General features: G+C 63.2%; 1 protein-coding gene across 9 annotated transcripts in view; it reads left to right on the top strand.

The window, feature by feature from the left end:
• Nucleotides 1–21,824, top strand: part of RALGDS (ral guanine nucleotide dissociation stimulator) — a 43,341-nt gene that overhangs the window by 17,483 nt on the left and 4,034 nt on the right. For 3 of the 9 annotated variants that reach the window (XM_047699167.1, XM_047699166.1, XM_047699168.1), the window contains exons 2-15: nucleotides 12,972–13,082; nucleotides 14,253–14,446; nucleotides 14,671–14,769; nucleotides 15,611–15,804; nucleotides 16,050–16,513; nucleotides 17,294–17,509; nucleotides 17,796–17,899; nucleotides 18,309–18,393; nucleotides 19,364–19,432; nucleotides 19,911–20,003; nucleotides 20,542–20,574; nucleotides 20,866–20,987; nucleotides 21,150–21,245; nucleotides 21,479–21,680. In XM_047699167.1, coding sequence (XP_047555123.1) covers nucleotides 12,972–13,082; nucleotides 14,253–14,446; nucleotides 14,671–14,769; nucleotides 15,611–15,804; nucleotides 16,050–16,513; nucleotides 17,294–17,509; nucleotides 17,796–17,899; nucleotides 18,309–18,393; nucleotides 19,364–19,432; nucleotides 19,911–20,003; nucleotides 20,542–20,574; nucleotides 20,866–20,987; nucleotides 21,150–21,245; nucleotides 21,479–21,680 — 2,082 coding nt within the window. Of the gene's footprint in view, nucleotides 1–3,972; nucleotides 4,247–12,971; nucleotides 13,083–14,252; nucleotides 14,447–14,670; nucleotides 14,770–15,610; nucleotides 15,805–16,049; nucleotides 16,514–17,293; nucleotides 17,510–17,795; nucleotides 17,900–18,308; nucleotides 18,394–19,363; nucleotides 19,433–19,910; nucleotides 20,004–20,541; nucleotides 20,575–20,865; nucleotides 20,988–21,149; nucleotides 21,246–21,478; nucleotides 21,681–21,824 lie in introns of those variants that run through there. The other 6 variants (XM_047699165.1, XM_047699164.1, XM_047699161.1 and 3 more) reach the window with 6 other exon arrangements.

Genomic DNA, 21,824 nt, shown 5'->3' with positions numbered 1-21,824 from the left:
GACCTTTACTGTTGGCTCAAAAATTTAAAAATACTTTGCGAGCCAAACAAAACACACCGTGGGCTGGCTATGGCCTGCTTCCAGCCCCTGACTTGTCAGTTCTCAGCCCGTCTTGGAAGCTTCCCCTGCAGGGAGCATCCTGGCCACAGAACGGTCTGTACAGCATAGCGCTGTTCTCGGGGCACTTTGTGACCCCCGAGGAAGGGCAGGTGCACTCCCCGGGGAAAGGCTGGGAACCTGGGACCGCTGGGGGTGGGGCGAGCTGTGAGCAGGATGAGGGACGAACGGAGGGCCCAAAATCCAATAACCCCACACCTTCTACAGTACTTTGTGGTGTTTCTCCCAGCAGACCCTCCGAGGGCAGGGGCAGTCACCTTGGTTTTCACTCACCCGGGGTCACCAGGCTGCCTCCAGCCCCAGGTGAGCCGTATGGCTCAGTTTCCCAGCGCCCCACTGCCATGGCCTCCAAAGTGAAGCCCAGGCCTTATTTGTTGTGAGCATGCTCAGGGGGCCCCTAGGTGTGGGGCGAGCCAGGCACATGGACAGCGGGGAGCTAGCCAGGTGTGCACTGCCGTGACCTGGGGTCTGGGGATCGTTGCCCTCCCTTGGTGGCTGCTGGGAGCCTCAGGGACCTCGACGGTGAGGCTCAAACTCTGTCCTTTTTCCTTTTTTAATTTCTATCATGGCAACTTCCAACTAGACAGAAGAGTGGGGAAGTACATAAACGAATCCCAGCTGTAACGCTCCCCAGTGTTCCAGGACACTCTGGGGTCCGCTCACCACTCACCGCCCCCATGTCCCACATCCCCTACGGCAGATGCTGTTTGCACAGATCCCAGGCACACAAATTCCAGTATGTCCCTCTAATCGTCACTCCATTGCCACGAACATGCCCAGATGGTGGTACTGAATATCACCCAACATCCAGCAATGTTCAAATAATCTCGATCGTCCCTTGGGTTTTGGTGGTATTTTTTTTTAATAGTTGCCCTGTTCAAATCACCATCCAAAATCGATCAGGTGTTGCATTTGGCGACGTCTTTTACCTTTCTTCCAGTCTATGGCTTCCCCTTTATTTGTTTATTTTTTCTCCTGGAACGAATTTGTTGAAGAAACTGGGCAGTTTGTCCCATAGAGATTCCTGCCGTCTGGGATTTGTGGACTGTGTCCTCCTGGTGTGTTTAAAAGGCAGCGCAGCCTCCTCCCACCTCCCCCATAATTCCCCTAAATGGAAGTTACATGCAGAAAGCTGGTGGGGTTCGCGGTTGGCTTTTGGCAAGAACACTTCATGAGTGACTTTGTTCTTCAAGTAGCACCTGCTGCCGTGGGCCCCTCTTTTGGGCTGTCCCTGCCCGTGGTAAGGGGTCTGCCCCACAGTTTTGGGGCAGGATCATGAAGGGAAGTGCGTGACGGCTCAGGAGAGGGTCTCTTGAGCTGGCAGCGCCCCGTGAACCGCAGCCCCGGTCACTGACCGCGTGGGGCGGAGTTGTGGGGACGCCGAGCACCTGTGTGAGGGGCTTTACCCGTTACCTCCTTAGTCATGCTCCCTTTACGCAGGAGAAAGCAGCCTCGGAGGTGCGGTGATTTGCCTGGGGGAGAGGGGGTCCCACAGTGAGAAAAGGGTATAGCTCGGCTTCAAACCCAGGCATCTTGGTGTGCAAGCCTACCCCGGGCCACACCAGCACTCTGGGAACTGAGATGTGTGCGGTGTGCACGCAGCTGGAGCCGAGAGCAGGCTTGCCAGGACCCCAGAGGCGAGCCCCCAAAGTGTGTGGGGGGGGGGGACGAGGCAGAAGGACTGGTTGAGTATAGGCTACGCCGACCTGCCCCCTCCCCGTGGATAATGTGCAGGTAGCCTGGGATGGGGGGGGGGCAGCCCAGCCAGTTGTGTTGGTGGGGGAGGGGGGTGCTGGAATTCCCCACTCCTCACCACTCCAGCCCACCTGGGCCTTTCAGGCCCCGGACCTGGACCTTCAGGGTTGGAGAGGTGGGGACAGCAGGTGCATTCCTCCAGTCCTCGGGAGTCACTTGGCCTGCACCCGCTCTTTTCCAGGCAGTAAAATGGGCTTGAGCTTGCATACAAGGGCCCTCCCTGGGAGAAGGAGATAAAGAGAGCAGAGCAGAGGGAGATAAGTGAGCACTGGCAGGTGCTGAATTCCCTCCGAATTCCCAGAGGCGGAAAACTTGTCCCCAGGAGAAGGAGTGGGAAGATGAGCTTCTAACCAGAGGGCGGTGGCCCTTGGCCAGGTCACCTTTTTGTTGCTCCATGAGGAGCTCCTTCCTCCAACTGGCCCTCCCTGGGGACAGAGCCCAGAAGCTTCCAAAACAGCCTCCCCAACTAAATATACTCATCTTGCTAAAAACAAAACAAAACAAAACAAAAACCAAATAGCATTTATTACATGCGCATGATTATTACAGTATTGTAGAAAAATTAGAAAACTCTGGAAGTGAAAAGAAAAAAATGTGCAGTGCTGTTCAGAAATAACCACCGTCACTCTTGCAAAAGAGGCCCCTCTGGTCGAATGCATGTGTGCAACGTCTGGTCTGAAAGCACACTCAGCAGCCTGGTTTCCCTACTCCCCGGTTACACACACCATGCCCTGCACCGTGGCTCTCCGGGTGCGCAGTGGCGCCGAGGGTCCTGTGAGCTGCCACAGGGCAGAGCTGTAATCCTCCCTTCCGTGAATATGCTTGTACAGGGAGGGACCCGTGTCAGTGCCTCTGATTGCGTCCGCCTTAGGGGGAATTCCTGAGTGGATCATTGAGTCCAAGGGCAAGAGCATTTTTAACGCCCTTAATAGAAAGTGCCAGATTGTTTTCTACCTGTTTTTGTCAAGGCCTTGCTCGCTGGCTGGAGGGTGCTCAAGCTCCCCGCGTGGAGAGCTGAGGCTTGGCACACAGTGGGCGCACACGATATGCTTATGGAATGTGTAGTCCGGTCCTGCTCTCTCGTTTTACAAATAGAGAAACTGAGGCCCAATGGTAGGAGACCGGTTCTGCAGACATTGGTAGCATTGCCAGGGTTGCTCACAGCAATGGCTGGGGCTCTTTGAGGGCTGAGGCCAGAGGCCAGACAAGGCCCCAGCAGCGGGTTAGGTGTGCAAGATGGTCCCACTGATTTATGCCTATAAATACCCTCTTGACCCGGCTCTTAAGTCCAGCCTCCCTCTAGACCTCACAGGCTTCTAGAAGGTGTAGCTGGGGCTCCCTAGCCCTGCAGCCTGACTCCCACCGTGACACTGCCCTGAGATCTTGACCACTCAAGTCTCCAGAGGCCCCAGCCGACCAGCCAAGTGACAGGTGCTCCAGCAGGCAGTCGTCCCTCTGGACCCCTTACCTTCTGGAATGTTTAGAAGACTCCAGCCCGGTGACATCTGTCGTGTTCTACCCCTGCCCCGCCTCCTTGACAGCTCTTCCACCTCCCTTCTGCTCCTACCTCCTCCTGGGCACGGCCGTGGGGCTAAAAGGCAGTACTGCAGACAAGGGTAGGGCTTCTCCCCAAACACACACAGCAGTGAGGGCTTTCACGAGCACGCGTGCGCCCAGCACACAGCCGGGTGCAGGCACCAGCCGGCCAGTGCCGTGCATCAGTTCCCGGGTGTGACCAGGCTCGGAGAGGGGAAGCAATTTATCCAAGGCCACCGAGCTAAACTTAACTGGGATCCCTGGGAGCCAGTTCTGACACCAGGGCCGCGCGACACAGGCACCGCACCCACGCAAGGTGTCTAACCGCAGCCCCCCGCCCCTCCGCCCCCCCGCAGCACGCACAGCACGTGCGCTCGGGGGCCAGCCGGCTGGCAGGGGCGCGCGCGCGCGCGCGCACACGCAGTCACGGACCCGGGCATCTGCGGCCCCGCCCCCACCCTGCGTCGTCGGCCCCGCCCCGAGGCCCCGCCCCCGGTCTGACCTCCGCTGGGGGCCGGGCCGCGGGCTCAGAGCTCAGGGCGACGCCGAGCCGCGCGGGCTGCCGCCGCCCCCGCCGCGCGCCGGGCGGGCCCCCGCGCCCGCGCCGCCCCGGGTCCCGCGGCCCGGCCGGCCGCCCGCGCGCCCGCGACCGTCCATGGTGCAGCGCATGTGGGCCGAGGCGGCCGGGCCTGCGGGCGCCGCCGAGCCGCTGTTTCCGGGCTCTCGGCGGAGTCGCAGCGTGTGGGACGCCGTGCGCCTGGAGGTGGGCGGCCCCGACAGCTGCCCCGTGGTGCTGCACAGCTTCACGCAGCTCGACCCCGACCTGCCGCGCCTGGAGGTGGGTGAGCCCGACGAGATCGCGCTCCTCGCGCCGAGCCCCGGGGCGGCGAGGCGGGCGTGGGGGCTGCCGCGCGAACGGTCCGGACGTTCGGGGACCAGAGCACTCTCCGGCCCCACCGAGCCGAGGTGCGCCGGCCCCGCGACCCTACCGCCCGGGTAGACTTGTTCCCGCGGCTGTCACTGGTGACGTCCCCGAACTTCTGACAGCGGGGGCTGGGCTACCGTTCTCCGTCGCCTGCCCCGGGGCCTGCGCCGGCCGTCGGGCTCCGCGGTGCAGGTGGTGAATAGTGATCAGGGCGGCGGACTCCTCGGCAGCTGGGACCACAGCGGCCTTCCACGCACTACCCCTTGCGGGCAGACGGAGATCCGATGTTCAGGGCTGCCGCGAGAAGGGAGGTGGAGGGCACCAGGCAGGCTTCCAACCTGTGCTGCGAGGTGTCCAGGCAGGGAGGTGGCGGGAAGGGCCTCTCAGGCCGAGGGCGTGACTCATTTCTGCTTGATTAGAAAGTATGCGGACACCCTCCTAAGAATTGGGGCGGATTCAGAGAAGGGGGGTGTACCTGTCACGATGAGGGGTGGGGATAACTAGGTGAGGGCTGGGTCTCTTGTTTCTGGTGTGCTGTAAGCAGTGGGGCCCAGTGGGTCATGGGGTCACAGTGGGTTGGGGTGGCGCCCTGCCCCTCGCATCTGACTGTGCACCTGACTGCCCCAGATGTGGCAGAATCCAGGGATGGGTCCCCTGGCCGCATTCTGTCTGGGCGTGGGGCCTGGACAGAGGCCATCTCTGGGTCCAGGGGCTCGGCACACATCTAAACCAAATCAGAGCCTTAATGGTGAAGTTTGAGACCCCTGCTGGTGAGGTACTTCTCCCCCCACCCCGCCTTGGTGCCCCCCACCCTTCCATCATGTTAGGCCGTAGTACCCGGTAGTTGCTGGAGATGGTGGCCAGGATCTTGCGCCTTGTGTAGCCCCAGGGCCTTGACGGGGAGTAGATGCCTCTTTGCCCAGGGATAAAGCATGTCTCCATGCCCTTGGCGGGGAAGATGAGGGGTGGGGGGAAACCTTTGGTCGGGGAACTGTGGGCCTGGGAGATTCCTCCTGAGCTGGGCGGGTGGCAGGGCCAGGCGAGTTCTCTAGCCCTCATCCAGCCACAGCTCCAGTCTTTGGCTGCTCCAGCGACCCCCAGGGACGGTGGGGGTGGGAGGCCTGACTCCAGCCCAGTACTCATCTGACTTTCATTACGTCTGGCAGCGGCCTGGGCTTTGTGCGCTGGGAGGGTCTGGCCTGCGTGCTCGAAGGGGCCAGGCAGGTTCCTGGCCTGGGTGGGGCGGGCCTTTGCTGCTTCTCTTCCTCTCTCTCAGTCTGTCTGCATCCCAGAGGAACCAAGTCGTATCCCTGCCCAGGGGTCTGCCTTCCCTCCGATTTCCACCTCCCCCCTCTTCCCCTCCCCCTCTCCAGCTCCCGCTCTCCCTGCTGCTCTCCCTCACCCGGCCTCAGCATCGAGATCCAGGCCATGGCCGCTGTTTAGAAATCAAAGGGGAAGCTTCTGGCTGGGGCAGGAAAACCAGGGTCCTGGCAGGAGAGGAGGCCACTGCCGGAAACCAAACACAATGACCATTTACCATGGGCCGAGGGGAGGGGGGTGGGCTGGGAAGTCCCTGTCCCTCCTGCCAACACACGCCCGCCCCCCATCCTGGAGCTGATTTCCTTGTCTCTGTAGCAGGCCAGAGCGACCCTGTTCAGGGTCCCTATCCTCTCTGGAAACCACCAGGCGATTTCTGCCTGCCCTGCCCTCGGCCCCATTTCCTTACCATGCCTCCACCCAGTCCTTCCCTCTCTCAGCTCCAGATGTCCTTGTACATCTGGGCAGCCTCCCATCATCATGATCGTGAGCCAGGTCACAGCTGACCCAGCTCGGCCAGAGGGGCTCTATGCTCTCTGGGAGTCCCCTGGCCTGTCCACTTGTCTCTGGGCAGGCCACTGCCTTGGCCAGGCAGGAGGAGATCTCGCTCTGGAGCACCTACAGGCTGCAGGCCCTGCCCCCACACTCCAGCTGCCTTCAACCCGGCCGTGCAGAGTAGTTGTCCACCCCACGTTATAGCAGACGGCGGGCCATCGGAGCAGGGTGGCTGGTCTTAACATACGCACAGCGAAGAAGGACATGCTGCCAGGTCTTGAATGGGGGCCGTTCTTTATTGGGCGCCTGCTGTATGCAGGAGCCCACTGCAAGGATCCGAGAGGGCTAGGGCAGAGCTCACGGTCAAGGCAATTAAAAGTGCATGGGGCCCGGGGGTGGGGGGACGGTGGGAGCTGCGAGGGGGGCAGAACCAGGCTCAGGCAGCCCAGAAGCCCCCAGTCAAGGAAGGGTAGCAAGGCAAAAGTCCTCTGGGCCAGAGGACACCGGGAAGAGTTTCTAGGAAGGAGCAAGCAGACCGCTGGACCCCACAGATTTAAAAACGCAGCAGACAGGAGCCGGCACTCTGGGAGGCTCCGTGCTAAGTATTTTGCATGAATTTTTGTCTCTTTGCTGTCAGGATTGCCCATTTAACAGACGAATCACCTGAGGCACTAGAGCTAGATGGCCCAGACTTACCAAGCTAGGGAAAATGGCAGAGACAGGAGTCTGGCCCCCGTCGTGTGACCCTGCGACCGCAAGGCCTGAGCACGGTCTGGGCCGCAGGGAACACGGAGGGCTTCTCTGTTCTTCAGGAGAAGTCAGTAGGAGAGGCTGACGCCCACCACCACCCCCAGCCTCCTGCCTCCTTCCCGGCTGGCTGGTCTCTTGATCACACGCGTGCAGCTCTAGCCCCAGGGCTCATCTGCCTTTGACCCTGAAGGCCTTAGAGGTGCAGCAAGACTGGAATCTGTGAGGAGGGCTTCTTAGCTCACTCCAGACTGTAGGGCCTTAGAGGGGACTGACTGCCACCTGCTGGGCCCCCACGGACCCTGGGGTTCCCCTCTTGCTCAACTCCTCAGGGGTCCCAGGAGAAGAGGAAGCAGGGCCAGGCTGGCTGGCACTGGGCCCTCCTTCCTTCTGTAGGTGGGAGGCATTGAAGCATGCCCAGCTGTGTCCCGGAAGCAGTGGGGACAGTGGGACTCAGCCTTGGGTGACTGCTCACAGGCTGGGCTCGGTTCAATCCTCTACTCGGAAGCCGGACTTGTGTTTCCAGGCCCTGTCTTCGGGGCTGGTAGAAGGAGTTGGAGTCATTACGCACCGGCCCTGGGCAGCCTCTGAGCAAGCGAGGGGGCGATTTTGGGACACAGTGCCCAGGAGTCCAGGATGGGCTCCCAGGGGCTGCTAGCCAGCTGCCCAGATGGCTCCCAGGACACGGCCCTGCACTGTGGCCACCCTGCCCCGGGCTCGGGCTCCCAGCCTCCTGGGCTCAGAAATACGGTGTTCCCGGACTTGCAGCTCTGGCGACTCGGCTCTCCCTGCTCTCGTTCTGAGGGTAGGGAAGCCGAAACCTGCAGCCTAGTGCAGGAGGGGCAGAACTTTAAGCGGTCCCAGTCCCGCAGCCCTCCCGGCTGGCCCGCAGCCGGACGTGAAAAGAGGCTAGCTAGAAGATTGCTTGGCGAGCAGGGCAGGAGCGCGTGGGGAGCTCCAGGGTGTGGGTGTTGCCTCTGCACTCTGGTGAACGGGGAAGGGTCAGACACACCCGGAGCCCTAGTGTCCTCAGAAGCAAGGGGCAGGTTCACATACACTGGGGTCAGAAGTTGGAGAGGGGAGGGAGCTGCAGGGGAAGGCCAGCTGGGCCCCTTGCAGCCCTGGACCTGCTCCCACTCCTGGAGCCTCACTTATCCTCATCTATAAAATGGACCTGATACCAGTTTCTCCCCTAGGATTGAGGTGAGGACCAAGGGAGCCTGGCAGCCTGACAAGTGGTCCCACAGTGCCTGCCTGGCACAGTGTCCAAGCCAGACAGGTGGCAGCTGCCATGATTGTGTTTTCTGACAAGGTGCCAGGGCAGTGTCCATGCCCTGGGCTTTGGGGGCACAGTTGGCCTGGCGCTTCTCAGGCCCGGTTCCCTTAGTTGAACCTCAAGGCCCACAGATGGAACCCCAGCAAACCAGCCACTCCGTGGAAGGGTGCCGGGTACAAGGAAGCTGGGCCCCGCCATTGCCAACCAGCAGTGTCACCTGAGGAAGGTCCTCCCACCTCTGGCCTCTGCTCTGAGCCTGAGTGCGGCAGCCACAGTGGAGCACGGCAGCGGCCAGGCCTAGATGGGACGAGGTTCATGGGCCACGGTTAAAATCTGGGCCCTGGCTGCCACTTCCTGGCTCCTGACCTGAGTGAGTTCCCCACCCGACTCCTCCCTCACCCATCAAGTAAATGTGACAAGTCTGTAAAAATCCTGGCCCCCAGGAAGTACCCACAGACCTCGGACTCTGTGGTTGGTGGTGGAAGCTTGGTTGTGGCTCTTGGGGTGGACATTCAGCTGGCCCTGCCCCGCACCCCCTATAGACCCAGGCCACCCTCCTCCTCAGCTGTCACCAGCTGCACTCCCTCAATGGCCTGACATGGGGTGGCCTGCTAGCCTGACAGCCAGGAGCTGGCCTTGGACGGACAAGAGGACAGGCAGTGGGCACGGCCAGCGTGGAAGTCCCTCCCCCCGCCCCCCTGCACTTGAGGCATCCTCCCTTTCTTCTCTGTACATGCTCATGAGTAACTGAGCTCAGGCTGGTGGGGGGGGGTTCTTGGGGACAGCCTCGGGGGGGCTCAGTGAGGCTGGTCACCAAACTCCAGTGTCTGGGGTCACTGAGCTCCCGGGGTGCCCTGGCAAGCCAGCCCCTGTACAGTCCCCAGCCCAGGCTGCCCCTATGGGATGCAGTGCGTGGGGCCAGGAGTGTGGCTCACCCCCATCCAGGGCTGACCCGGGGTCCCCACTTGGTCCTGTCCATGTCCTCGGACTCAGGGAACAGGACACCCACCAGAGCGTAGGGGTGGGGCCCTGCTGCACACCAGGAGGCTTTTCCTTCTCCCCAACTTGTTGGAGCTTAGGGTCCAAGAAATGAACCAGGACTTGGACTTGAGAAGTCCTGGGTTCTCTCCTCAGCCCAGCCCCGCTGCCCACGGCCTTGGTCTCCATTCCACGAGTGTTTGCAGGATGCCTTGTCTGAACAGTCCAGGAGCCTGGGATCCCAGGAGGGCTGACCAGGCCCTCTGTCCATCTCCCATCGCCACTCCTGCACGTGAGCAAAAGGCCAAGTGGGAAAGCTGCAGGGCTGGCTTGGGCAGTTTAGGGCCCCTGCCCTTTCTCTGGCAGCTGTCCTGGAGGCTCCCACGGGGGCCCTCAGGGTTTCCCCGGTAGGTGTCTGTCAGTAGCTCCGTGGGGCTGTGGTCAGCAGGCAGTGCCCAGTATCCTTTGTTCCCATTTCCAGGGTGTGTCACGTGCCACGTGCTGTGCACTGTCTCTGGACCCCACTGTTGCCCCATAAAGAGCTGCTGCTCTTCTTCCCATTTCCTGGATGAGCTCACTGAGGCCAGGGGCAGAGAGGCTGGGCAAAGCTGGAAGTCAGAGCCCTTCATGAAAGACGGTATCCTGGGGTCTGGTGGGCCCCACGGAGGGTCCTCATGTGCCTGGGGCTGCAGGGTGCCGACCAGTGCCCAGGAGAGGGCCTGGGGTGGCATCTGTGACTCTGTGGCCCTGGGTGGCAGCTCAGCAGGGTACATGAAGGACCTCATCTCAGGCAGGCGCAAGCCACTGTGGTCGGAGCCACCCCTGCCCCGCCCAAGTGGGACCAGGTCTCCGCACGTGGCCTGAAGAGATAGGAGGACCCCGTGGTGCAGGCTTGAGCCCTTCTTCTCTGGGTGTCTCAGCCCTGGACTGGGCCCCTGTAGGAGGAGCTGGTCTGTGGAGGAGGCACCTGGGGGGTCTGGAGGCCCCTTACAGCCATCACTATAAGGAAATCCACACCCAGGGGAGCAGAGGGGGGATGAGAGTGACGTTGCCATCTCCCTACACACAGGCACGAGCCGCCTTCCGGGAGAGTTGGCAGGGCTGGGGAAGAGCCAGCAGGGCCCCTCGGGTCTGTCCCAAAATGCGGGTGGGATGGGGCCTGGCCTGCAGTCACTTGGGGACAGGCATGCTGCTGGCCTGTCACCCTGAGAAGGCTGATCGGGTGACACCCAAGTAGTTTCTCCTTCTTGTCCCTGGGGCTCTGGGCTGCACTCAGAGGGACAGTGGGGTGTGGGTCACTTGGGTGCCTATTCTGCTGGCGTCTGCTTACCAGGGTCTGGGGGCACTGCCCCACCCACGCTCCCCTTGACCCAAACTGTGGAAGGCCAGGCAGCGTGTGCAAGGCCCAGCTGCCAGCTGGATCCCAGGGCCCTGGGGACATTGGCTCCCGAAGGACACAGCCATCCCTGTGGCGTTCTGTTCCCCTAGAAGTCAGCTGAGCACCCTCCTGCCCTGAAGAGGCCTCCCTGAGACCATCTGTCCGGTCAGCTGCACCCATCCTTCCCCAGGAGCCCCCCCACCCCCACCCTGTCAGAGCACCCCCTACGTGGGCCTGCGTGCGCTGCCCTCTGCCTGCAGGGTGGCCCAGGATCGCCTACAGGCACAGGGCTCTGCCCATCTTGCTGCAGGGGGCCCTGGGGGGGACAGATGCCTGGCGTTAGCTGCTTTCCCTCTCTGTCCCTGGAAGCGGGGAGGAGGAGGAAACAAATGCCCTGCTCTGCCACTTCCTGGCCCGGCCCCCCGGGCCTTTTGCTTCAGAGCCTGCCCCTCTGCCGCCTTGTGGGAGGTGGTCACGGGCTCCTGCACCCGGCTCTGGGGGTCTGCTTTCTTCCTGCGTGGCTGCGGCTGCCCGAAGGAGCCAGAGCAGCCCCCCATCTGTGTGACAGGGCGATGACTCCCGCGTCTCAGCCAGTGTGACTCCCGGCATCCCGCCCCGCCCTCCCCACCAGTCAGCAGAAGGGGGCCCCTGGGGGTGGGGGCAGGGGAGGGGCTTGGGGACCACGGACTGCGCAGGCCAGCTGCTGCCGGGCGCGCCCAGGGCTCACTGCGGGGGTTGGGGGGTGCTGCTCTCTGGACTTGCCGGGGATGGCCACTGCCTGCCCGCGGCACCCAGAAGCCTTGATGGAGCCCCACTGGGAGCCGGGTACCCTGTGGAGTTCAGGTGCAGGGCCCTCTGGCGGGCCCACCGGTCCTGCACGGGGCCTCCCAGCTCACTGCCCATAAGCCGGGTGTTCCTCCCAGCTGGGCCACACGTGGCTAAAATAACCGTGGAGAAGGCCAGGCCCTTCCAGCCCGGGCTCGGCCTCCTCAGGAAGTAGGCTCAGACCCCTGAGGACATGCCAGGGTGGTGGCCCCCCGTCCAACAGGGGAACAGCTGGTCTCTGCAGCCTGTGTCCTCTGAGGGCTCTTCCAGACGGGGGGTGGAACGTGAGCATCTGTCTCAGCTTTTCTGCTCAGGAGGCGTCTCCCCTGTCCAGTGGAGGGGCTAGGTCATCGGAGGGGTGGGGGTGTGGAAGGTGGCACTCGGGAGACCTCTGCCAGTCCCCTGCTAACTCTCCACAGACAGGCTGGCTCTCTCTCCAGAGAGCATGTGATGGCAGCAGCTTCCCCGTTGGTCCAGTGCCCAGCGTGGGAGGGCGGCCACAGGTCAGAGGAAGTGGCCTTCCCGAGGGCGGCTGGCCTCCTGCGGCCCACAGGGGCGGCAGGAGGCGAGAGGCCCCAGTACCCCGTCGCCGACCCTGGAGGTGCAGCAGGGGCCCTGCCAAGGCGGCAGGCTTCAGGGCAGGCTGTGGGTGGGCTGAGTCAGCACCTTCGCCCGCGCCTCCCATGAGCTGCACACCCACCTTGGGTTAGAGCAGTGATGCGCGGTCCCAGCTGCTGGTATGGATTGTGCGATCGAGGGCCCTGTGCCAGCTGGCACGTCCCAGCTCCTCCCTCAACTCTCAGAGGCCACCCTCCCTACTGCAGCACCCCCCCGCCGTGAGGGGGGCAGACAGGCAATGGGGCTTGGAGATTACGACCCCAGGCCAGCCTGCGCAGTGGGAGGGTTCGCTGACACCTAAAACAAGGGCCTTTACTTCCTGTCCCAGGCAAAGTCCCGTGGTTTAGGGTCCAGTGAAACCCCAGTCATCTGCCCAGACACTGCACCGTCACTGTTTGCCCGCTGTCCCCATGCACATGATGCCGGACGGGAAACCAGGATCTCCTCTGTTGCCCAAGAAGGCACAAGGGCATGAATGAGCAGAAAGGGAAGGAAGTGGCCTTGGATGTGGCCATCGGGGATGCCCTACGCCTGCCCCTGACGCGTGATGCTGACTCCAGGGCTGGGCCAGGAGGAGCTGCCCGTGCCTGCTGAGTCAGCTGGGGAGCAGGGACGAGGGCCTTGGGGGTCCTGGTCTGTCATCCACCCACAGTGATGTGTCTTTGGACACGTTGCCCCTCTCCCAGCATCCACGTCCTCATCTGTGACACGGCTGGAAGGCAGTACCCCTCTTGGGGGCAGAGGGGGTGACCCTGGCCATGAGCATGTTGCTGGGGGTTTCCAGGGCCTGGAGGGCTGGCGGCTGATGGGATGGGAAGGGGCGGGCTGGGGGCCGCGTTCTCCTGCCCCAGGGTGACTCCTGAGCCCTGGAGCTGCCAGGCCACTGCATCCCTGCCAGGGGCCAGGCTGGGGCAGGGCGGGGGTGGGGGGTGTGTGGATGCTGTGCCTTGGGGACTGGAAGGCTCACGGGGGCAGCCCCTGACAGCCCAACCCCGTCTCTCCAGAGCTGCACGCAGGAGATCGGTGAGGAGCTGCTCAACGGTGTCATCTACTCCATCTCCCTGCGGAAGGTGCAGGCCCAGCCCGGGGCCAACAAAGGCCAGCGCTGGCTTGGGGTGAGTGCGGCCATGGGGCTCCTACCCCCAGGAACCCACAGTCCCGCTCCCAAAGGAGCCTGGGCCTCCACGCCCTCCCCTCTGCCCAGCTCTGGGCTTAGGCAGGAGCAGGGTCACTCTGCATGGGACACCCGGGAGGCTGAGTCGCTGAGCGTCCGACTCTCGATTTCGGCTCAGGTCACGATCTCAGGGTCCTGAGATCGAGCCCGGCGGCATCGGCCCCGCTTTGTGCGTTGAGCCTGCTTGAGGTGCGCTCGCGCTCCCTCTGCCCCTCCTGTGCACGTGCAGACACTCTCTCTCTACAAAGAAAAGTTCATTCACACCTGCATGAAAGACACCTTTTTACGGCTTCCCTTTGACACTGGGCCCCAGGTGATTTTGTGTTTGCACCCCAGTCCGTTGGGTTTTAACTCCCGCCCCTGTCCTCCCAGTGGTCGGCAGCCCCGCCTTCCGTGTCCCCACCGGGAGGGGCCGGTTTCCCCCAAAGGCAGGGAGGCTTGAGCTCCTCTACGGTTTTCGGTGGTCCCCCGAGCACAGCCACGTGACCCTCCGGCTCGGAGGGCCTGACTCAGCCACATACCGTTCCGGAAGGGAGGCCCGTTGTCAGGGTGATTCAGCCCTTCAGTGCCATGGGCCCGGGCTGCACCGAACCCCGTGGATCTTCCCTCCCCAGAAGGAGCCTCTGTCTTCTCATCTCAAGGATGGGCATGTTTTGCCAGAGCTCATGGGGGTCGTGCTTTTCCTCCTCCAGCCAACAGGCTGACCCGGAAGGGTTGTGTCTGCGTGCTTTGTTAGTCCCCATATCAAATTCTCTTTGTTTGTTTGTTTGTTTGTTTTAAGGTTTATTTATTTATTTCACAGAGAGAGTGAGAGAGGGAGAAGCAGGCTTCCCACCGAGCCGGGAGCTCCGGGAGCCCGATGTGGAGCTCGATCCCAGGATCTTGGGATCGTGACCTGAGCCCCCCAGGGCGCCCCTCAGATTCCGCTTCTAAAGCTGAGCTTGTTTCTCAGCTTGGGGCAACGCATGTCTTCTCTCCGGCCTCACATCCCTGTGCCCTTGCCTCACATCCCTGTGCCCTTGGGACGTCATCGGAGCCCGGCCCCCCACCCTCCTGGCGGCCCCAGGCGCTGCCGCTGACCACACCCCTCCTTTGTCCCACCCCACCCCAGTGTGAAAACGAGTCCGCCCTGAGCCTGTATGAGACCTGCAAGGTGCGGACGGTGAAGGCAGGCACGCTGGAGAAGCTGGTGGAACACCTGGTGCCCGCCTTCCAGGGCAGTGACCTCTCCTACGTCACCATCTTCCTATGCACCTACCGGGCCTTCACCACCACCCAGCAGGTCCTGGACCTTCTGTTCAAACGGTGAGCGGCACCCTGACCCGCCCCGCAGCTCCCTGTCCCCGTCCCTCCCCAGGGCTCCCCACCCCAGTCCAGGCAGGGTATCTCGGCCGCAGCCCTTCCCCGCTTGGACACCAGGCCCCTGCCGGACATTTTGCATAGTTCCGCGAGTGGGGCAGACCGGCCTCCCTGCCCTCCTGGGCTTCCGCTATAGTCGGGGGGTCAGCCGGTAACCCTAGACGTCATAGCAGGTACGGTAGACGTGACGCCCTCACGGCCTCCTCTAGATACGGATGTATCCTCCCTTACTCTGACGAGGACGGCGGCCCCCAGGACCAATTAAAAAAGTGAGTGGACTTTGGGTCTGATGGGAGGGACCCCTGTCTCCCAAGTGGGGGACATCTGGGGCTTTGGTGGGGGCAGAGCCCTGGCCCCCACGTCTGCGACTGCTGCTGGAAGGCTGCGGTGTGGGGGCCTCTCCTGCAGAAAGACAGGAGTCAGACCATTGTGGCTGGGCTCCCGGGGCCTGGGGGGCAGAGGAGAGGCTGGGTGCTAGAGGCCAGGGTTGGGCCCTGAGACTGTGTGTCCCCACCACTGCCCGCCCCAACCCTGTCTGCTCTGCTGAGATCCCAGGGCCACCGGCTCACACGGGGGCCTCATGCCTCAGTGCCCCAGGCCAGCCACCCTCCTGCAGTTCCCAAGAATAGTGTCGGTGAGAAGAGGAGACCCCACATGCCTGGAAGAGGATCAGGCAGGCGTCGGAGCAGGGGCTGGGGGTCGTAGGGCCAAGAGAGCCCAGGCGGGCTGGGCAGAGGGACACTGCCTGCTCCCTCCTCCCTCACGGACTGCCGCAGCGCCTACCGTGTGCTCCAGGGCTGGGACAGAGCAGACGCTGCGCCCCCTCCCCACCTTCCTGGGGTTTACGGTGTAGCAGGAGGGACCCCAGACAGAGGAGTGGGTCAGGCCCCCCGGGGAAGGCAGGGGTGCTCACACCAGAGATGGAGGGCTCCCTCCTGTGGAGACTGCCGACTCGCACCTGCTGGCCAGACCTGCCCCTGCCTGGATGGCCGGTGGGGGTGAGCTGGGTGGGCCTGGCCTCTGGATGGAGCATCCCCGGGGGTGCCCCAGGGGGCCGTGTGGAAGGAAGGGCCAGACCACTGACGCTGCCGCCTGCCCGCCTACCTCCAGTGCCATCTCCTCCATTCTGGGCACCTGGCTGGACCAGTACTCGGAGGACTTCTGTCAGCCCCCAGACTTTCCCTGCCTCAAGCAGCTGGTGGCCTATGTGCAGCTCAACATGCCCGGCTCTGACCTGGAGCGCCGTGCCCACCTTCTGCTGGCCCAGCTGGAGCGCGCAGAGCCCGTGCAGGCCGAGCCCGAGGGTGAGAAGGCCGGGGCTGGGTGCCTGGGGGTGCGTGGGGATGGGTCAGTGCTGGGCCCCACAGGGACGAGCCCCACAGGCTGGTGTGGGGCCAGGAGCAGGGACTGGGCTCAGAGCACCCAGCGGGTGTACTGCACTCGGGGAGCCGTCCCGCTGAGGCTTCCTTCCTGGGTGTGGCTTCTCTGGGAGGCCCCGGGCTGAGCTCTGTGTCTGCAAAGGGACATAGAAACTTCTCTCCTCCTGTAGCTCTGTCCCCTGCTCCAGCTCCAGCACCAGTTCCAGAAACAGCTCCAGAACTAGAGCCAGCTTTAGCACCAACTCTTCTGCCTACTCCAGAGCCAGACGCAGCTCCAGCACGAACTCCAGAGCCAGACGCAGCTCCGGCTCCTGCTCTAGAACCAGATGTGGCTCCGGCTCCCACTCCAGAGCCAGATGCAGCTCCAGCTCCAGCTCTAGAACCAGACACAGCTCCAGCTCCCACTCTAGAAGCAGACGCGGCTCTGGCTCCCACTCCAGAACCAGACGCGGCTCCGGCTCCCGCTCCAGAACCCAAGCCATCTCGGTCTCAAACTCTAGAGCCAGAGACAGCTCCAGAGCCCGAGCCTCCCTGGCCTTCAGTTGTGGCTGCAGAAAATGGGCTGAATGAGAAGCCTCACCTCTTGGCCTTCCCTCCTGACCTGGTGGCAGAGCAGTTTACCCTAATGGATGCAGTGAGTGCCTCTCCGTGGTGGGACAGGGCAGGGGCACCCCTTCCTCTGGCCTTGGGTCCATGCCCTGCCATTCCCCGGTCCCCAGCTGATGTCCTCCTCTAGCTCCCAGTTCCAGCAGGACTCACTGTAAGATCCGCAGACTGGGGACATAGAGACGGGACCCTCCCACCCCAGCCTGCGGGGACTGTGAATTACATGAGGGGGAACAGTCGAAGGCTGGGTGGGGCCTGGCCTATTTGGTGGGGGAGCGGAGCTCCCTGAGGGGCTGCCTGCTCCCTGGGTCAACCCCCCGATCTGCCAGGACGCCTCACCTGCCTTGGCACTTACTAGGCACCTGCTGTGTACTAGAATTTCTGGCAGAAACCAGAGCCCGAAGGTATGGCACCCACAGTGGGCGTGCACCTGGATGGGGTCAGGGGGGCGGACCCAAGGCATGATGGGGGAGCCGGAAGTACCCCCTGCTGTGTGCAGCTGTGAGGCCCCTTCTGGTGCTTGGAGTCGGTAAGGGCGGGCTGCTGAAAATGCTAGACTCTTTCCTCCAGCGCGTCATCCTGGGCCACTCGTGCTGGGCGCCTGTGGTAGGCAGAGAGCAAAGCCCAGACACACACACACACACACACACCACCCCCCCGCCCAGGCCTGCAAGGCTCCAGCCACATCCTGCCCCACATCGTCTGCTCCCGAGCTCAGCTCTGACCAGGGGCTCTGCCTGGGACCAGGGGAGCGGGGATCCTGAGCCGGGGTGTGGCAGAGCTGCGTGACACACCCCCTGGTCCCCAGGAGCTGTTCAAGAAGGTGGTGCCCTACCACTGCCTGGGCTCCATCTGGTCCCAGCGAGACAAGAAGGGCAAGGAGCACCTGGCTCCCTCCGTCCGTGCCACCGTCGCCCAGTTCAACAGCGTGGCCAACTGCGTCATCACCACCTGCCTGGGGGACCGGAGTGTGACGGCCCGGGGCAGGGCCCGGGTGGTGGAGCACTGGATCGAGGTGGCCAGGGTACGCCTCCGAGGGGCCCTGGGGAGCCCCTGTCTCACTTGATCTGCCCTCAGGGTGGTGATGTGGCGTCCAGGCCCTTCCTTCCTCTGGAGTGCGCCGGCCTTGACCGGCGTATCCCGCCACCCGGGTGCTCACTGCCCCAGGACTCCCTCCTGTGGGCTGTGCCGAGATCCCCCTCCTGGGAGTACTGCCTCCCCGGGCTCCGCCGGCATCCGTCTGCCCCAGGTTGGGAGCTCCCAGCCACGGGGACCACAGCCACGTCTCAGCCCTACTTTTCCTCCCCCAGGAGTGCCGCGTCCTCAAGAATTTCTCGTCACTCTACGCCATCCTGTCCGCCCTGCAGAGCAACTCCATCCACCGGCTGAAGAAGACGTGGGAAGAAGTTTCCAGGTGGGCGTGCCTCTCTCAGCAGGAGCTCCAGGGGGGACCCAGGACCTGCCAGGGGTCGGCAAATCCTGAGCCAGCGAATCCTGGGTCAGCTGGCAGGGCCTCCGAGTGTCCATTGGCCTTAGGCAAGCAGTTCTGCCTCGGGACTCAGTTTCCTTATCTGTCAGTTACAAGATTGGGCCACACTGGAGATTTTCCTGGGTTTACTCAGCAGCCACACCACTCTGTCCTCCTGAAATCCAAACGGGTCGGAACAGAGCCCCACACACAGCTCTCCTCCCCGGGGCCGGCAGAGCGGGACCCTGTGTGGAAACCACCCATCCAGGCAGTTCAGGGCCTTGGGCTCTAAAATAAAATGGATTAGCACGCACCCCCTGTGTGCTGTTCCCAAGCCTGTCCTCCCTTCCCACAGGGAAAGCTTCCGAATCTTCCAGAAGCTGTCAGAAATCTTCTCCGATGAGAACAACTACTCGCTGAGCAGAGAGCTGCTCATCAAGGTGAACCCTGGGCGGAGGAGGGAGGATCTCAGTGAGCGGTTCTTTGAGAGATTCCAGTCCTATCTTGTCTGGACTCTGCGGAGTGGATCTTTTTGGTCCCTGGCCAGTGGGGGGCAGTTTGGGGAACAGGAGACCCTGGTAATGGGATGGTGGGGGTGCAGTCGGGGGACAGTCCAGAAGTGATAGGTGAGCTGGCAGGATTAGCAGGTGTCCTGCTTCCTCCAGGCAGGTAGCTGGATGGGGTCAGGGGTGGGGGGTTTCTGTCTGCTACAGCTCAGGGGAGGGCTCCCTGCCTGCCCAGGGCCAGGATGCCACAGGGGAGGCCAGAGGCCACATCGCAAAGGGGCTGCCCACCTTGGGTCCAAATGAGCAGACCCAGGACACAGCTGTGGGTACGGTGGGGGGCTGCAGACTTTGCCCCAGGCCGGACACCACAGATAGATCCCAGGGAGTCTTGCTAGGCTCTCCCCACAGGGCCTCCAGTTTGCCAGAAGACCAGTTAGCGGGAGTAGGTCTCCAGCTGGGAGGGAGGAGCCCACTGTCCTCCGAGTCCCTCTGAGATCTCGGGCAAGTCCCTGCTCTCAGAAAATGGAGGTGTAAAAAAAAAAAAAAGAAAATGGAGGTGTGATGAGCCTGGGGTCCCTCTGGTCTCTTGACTCATGGGGAGGTAGTGAGGCACAAGGAGAAAAGAAATGGGCATGAATTTTGTGCAGGGCTTCATCCCGGGGCTGGCGAGGGAGAAGACCGACAGGAACAGGTGTAGGATGCAGTCCTGGGAGACCCCCCAGGAGGCGGGTGTCTTGCTCATCCGCACTTTCCAGACAAGGAAACAGGCTCAGGGAGGGTGGGCTGCAGTCCCACGTTCCGGCACCACATTTGTACCAGTGACCAAGGCCCAAGGTCAGGTCTATTGGAGGGGAAGCTGGGGAGGAGAGGAAGGTCTCGCTGACCCTGTCCTCAACCCTGGCAGGAGGGGACCTCCAAGTTTGCCACCCTGGAGATGAACCCCAAGAGAGCGCAGAAGCGGCCGAAGGAGATGGTGAGTGTGTGCGAGGCTGGGAACAGTGAGGCTGGGAGCAGCAGGAGCTGGCCTCCCCTCGAGGAGAGGAAGGGCCACCCCCACCGCCCTCCCCCCACCGCCCTCCCCCCCACCAACCTCCCCCCACCCTGCTGTTGCCGTGCGTGACCTACCGGCTAGACCAGACCCCCCTCTGGGCCCTGTGAGGGCCGTGCCCTGACCTGCTGCTGTCTTGACGGCACTGTTGACAGCCACCAGAGCAAGGGCCTGGGAGAGACGGGCTTGGGACAGGTTTAGGGTTGACGAGGGTCACCAGAACCTCGGTGACTTGCCAGACGCTGGGCCTGGAAGGTGACTAGGGGAGCTGGGGGCCCGTGGCTACTAGGAAGGAGTCTGGGGGAGACAGCTGAAAGTCCCTGGGCTACTCCGAGTGGGAGGCCGGGGTGGAGGCTGCGGCCAAGGGGGGCCCTGGTCCCGGCTCATCAGCCCTGCCTCCCAGCCGCAGGGTGTCATCCAGGGCACTGTTCCCTACCTGGGCACGTTCCTCACAGACCTGGTGATGCTGGACACCGCAATGAAGGACTATCTGTATGTGAGTGAGCCCTGCGGGCCCGGCCGGGGTGGGAGTGGTGCGGGGGTCCTGGAGCCCCGGAGGAAGGCGCCCCTCACTGAGCCCTGAGCTCTCAGTGCTGGGCACACCTCATCTGAGAGCCCCCGGCCACCCCCTTGCCCAGCTCCCCCGTGAGCGGAGGGCTAGGTGCCCAGCTGGCGGAGCCTAGAGCTGCAGAAGGCTTTGGCCCTGGCAGCTCGCAGTCTGTCCTCAGGCAGTGGCCACGGACGGAGAGGCGCTGGCCGTCCAGGGTCAGGCACTGGGGTGGCCAGGCTAGGCCGTCTTGCCCCAGGCCTCAGTCTCTCCTGTCCTCAGAGGGTTGAGCAAGAAGTTCCTTAAGGCTCTGCCCGTTCCCCACCCCCACCCAGCCACCCCTAGATCCTAGGACCTGCCCAGAGCCGGGGTGCATGCACCCACCTTTCCCCTGGTGGTGCAGCCGCGAGTGCAGCCTGAGAGGGGCTGAGGGGCAGTCCTGGGCAAGGGGACACTTTCTGAGGGTCGCTGGCTGTTTGCTTTTCAGGGGAGACTGATCAACTTCGAGAAGAGGAGGAAGGTGAGCCCCTGCAGCCCCTACATGTCAGCGGGGGTGTGGAATCGAGACCCACGGGCCGCACCCCGCTTCTTCTCATATTCCTGGGGCGGGTGCGATACACAGAGGCCAGGGGACCTGTCCCACTGGAGGGCAGGTGCGGGAGGCCGGAATCAGGGATGACTTCCTGGGATGGCTGTTTGGACCCAGCTCTGAGAACAGGGTGGGCCTGGGCAGGAGTGGGGGGGGCACCCTGGAGCCATGCCCAGCGCCCCATCCATGCCAACACCCTCCTGCCCTGCCCTCTGGCCCCAGGAATTCGAAGTGATCGCCCAGATCAAGCTGCTTCAGTCGGCGTGTAACAGTTACAGCATCGTGCCCGAGGAGCACTTCCGGGCCTGGTTCCAGGCCATGGAGCGGCTCAGCGAGACGGAAAGGTGCGTCTTGCAGGAATCGGGCGCACTGGGCGGCCTCTGGTGCGGGATCGTGGTCAGCGCTGGACTGACTGGGCGTCTAGACCCCCCCCTGCCAGGCAGGTTCTGGGAGGGAGACCTGGGTGCGCCTCCCCGTAGCCTCACAGCTGTGCCTCTGTCCCGTAGCTACAACCTGTCGTGTGAGCTGGAGCCCCCCTCCGAGTCGGCCAGCAACACCCTCAAGGCCAAGAAGAACACGGCCATCGTCAAGCGCTGGAGCGAGTGAGCGCCCGGGGCAGGCAGGACGGGCTCCCTCCCAGCTCCGCGCAGCCTCAGGCTGAGCGTGCTTCTGCGTAGTAGGGTGACCCTGATCCATCACTCCCAGAGCAGGGACAGACATGGGCCTGGTGACTGACCGAGCGCTTGGCACAGAGGCTGCACTGTGGAGTGGAGGGGGCAGGGGTGGGGTGTGGCCCCGGGGGAGGCCCCCCAGATGAGCTGATCCTTCCACACAGCCGCCAGGCCCCCAGCGGGGAGCTCAGTACCAGCGGCAGCTCCCACTCCAAGTCCTGCGACCAGCTCAGGTGTGGCCCCTACCTCAGCAGCGGGGACATTGCCGACGCCCTCAGCGTCCACTCGGCCGGCTCGTCCAGCTCCGACGTGGAGGAGATCAACATGAGCTTTGTCCCAGAGTCCCCCGACGGTCAGGAAAAAAAGGTGACCGCCACACCCCCTCTCCCGGAACCCAGGTCCCCACTCCTCGGCCCCCCACAAGTGGCCAGGAAGCCCCAGCTCCTACACAGAGCTCTTGGGGTCCCCGCGGTGCAGGGCACTGGCCAGGGCGCCCCTGCTGATCGTGCC

The sequence above is a fragment of the Lutra lutra genome, chromosome 13 (assembly GCF_902655055.1).
Source record: "Lutra lutra chromosome 13, mLutLut1.2, whole genome shotgun sequence".
In the NCBI taxonomy this organism is placed as follows: domain Eukaryota; kingdom Metazoa; phylum Chordata; class Mammalia; order Carnivora; family Mustelidae; genus Lutra; species Lutra lutra.
This window is presented reverse-complemented; position numbering and strand designations above follow the sequence as displayed.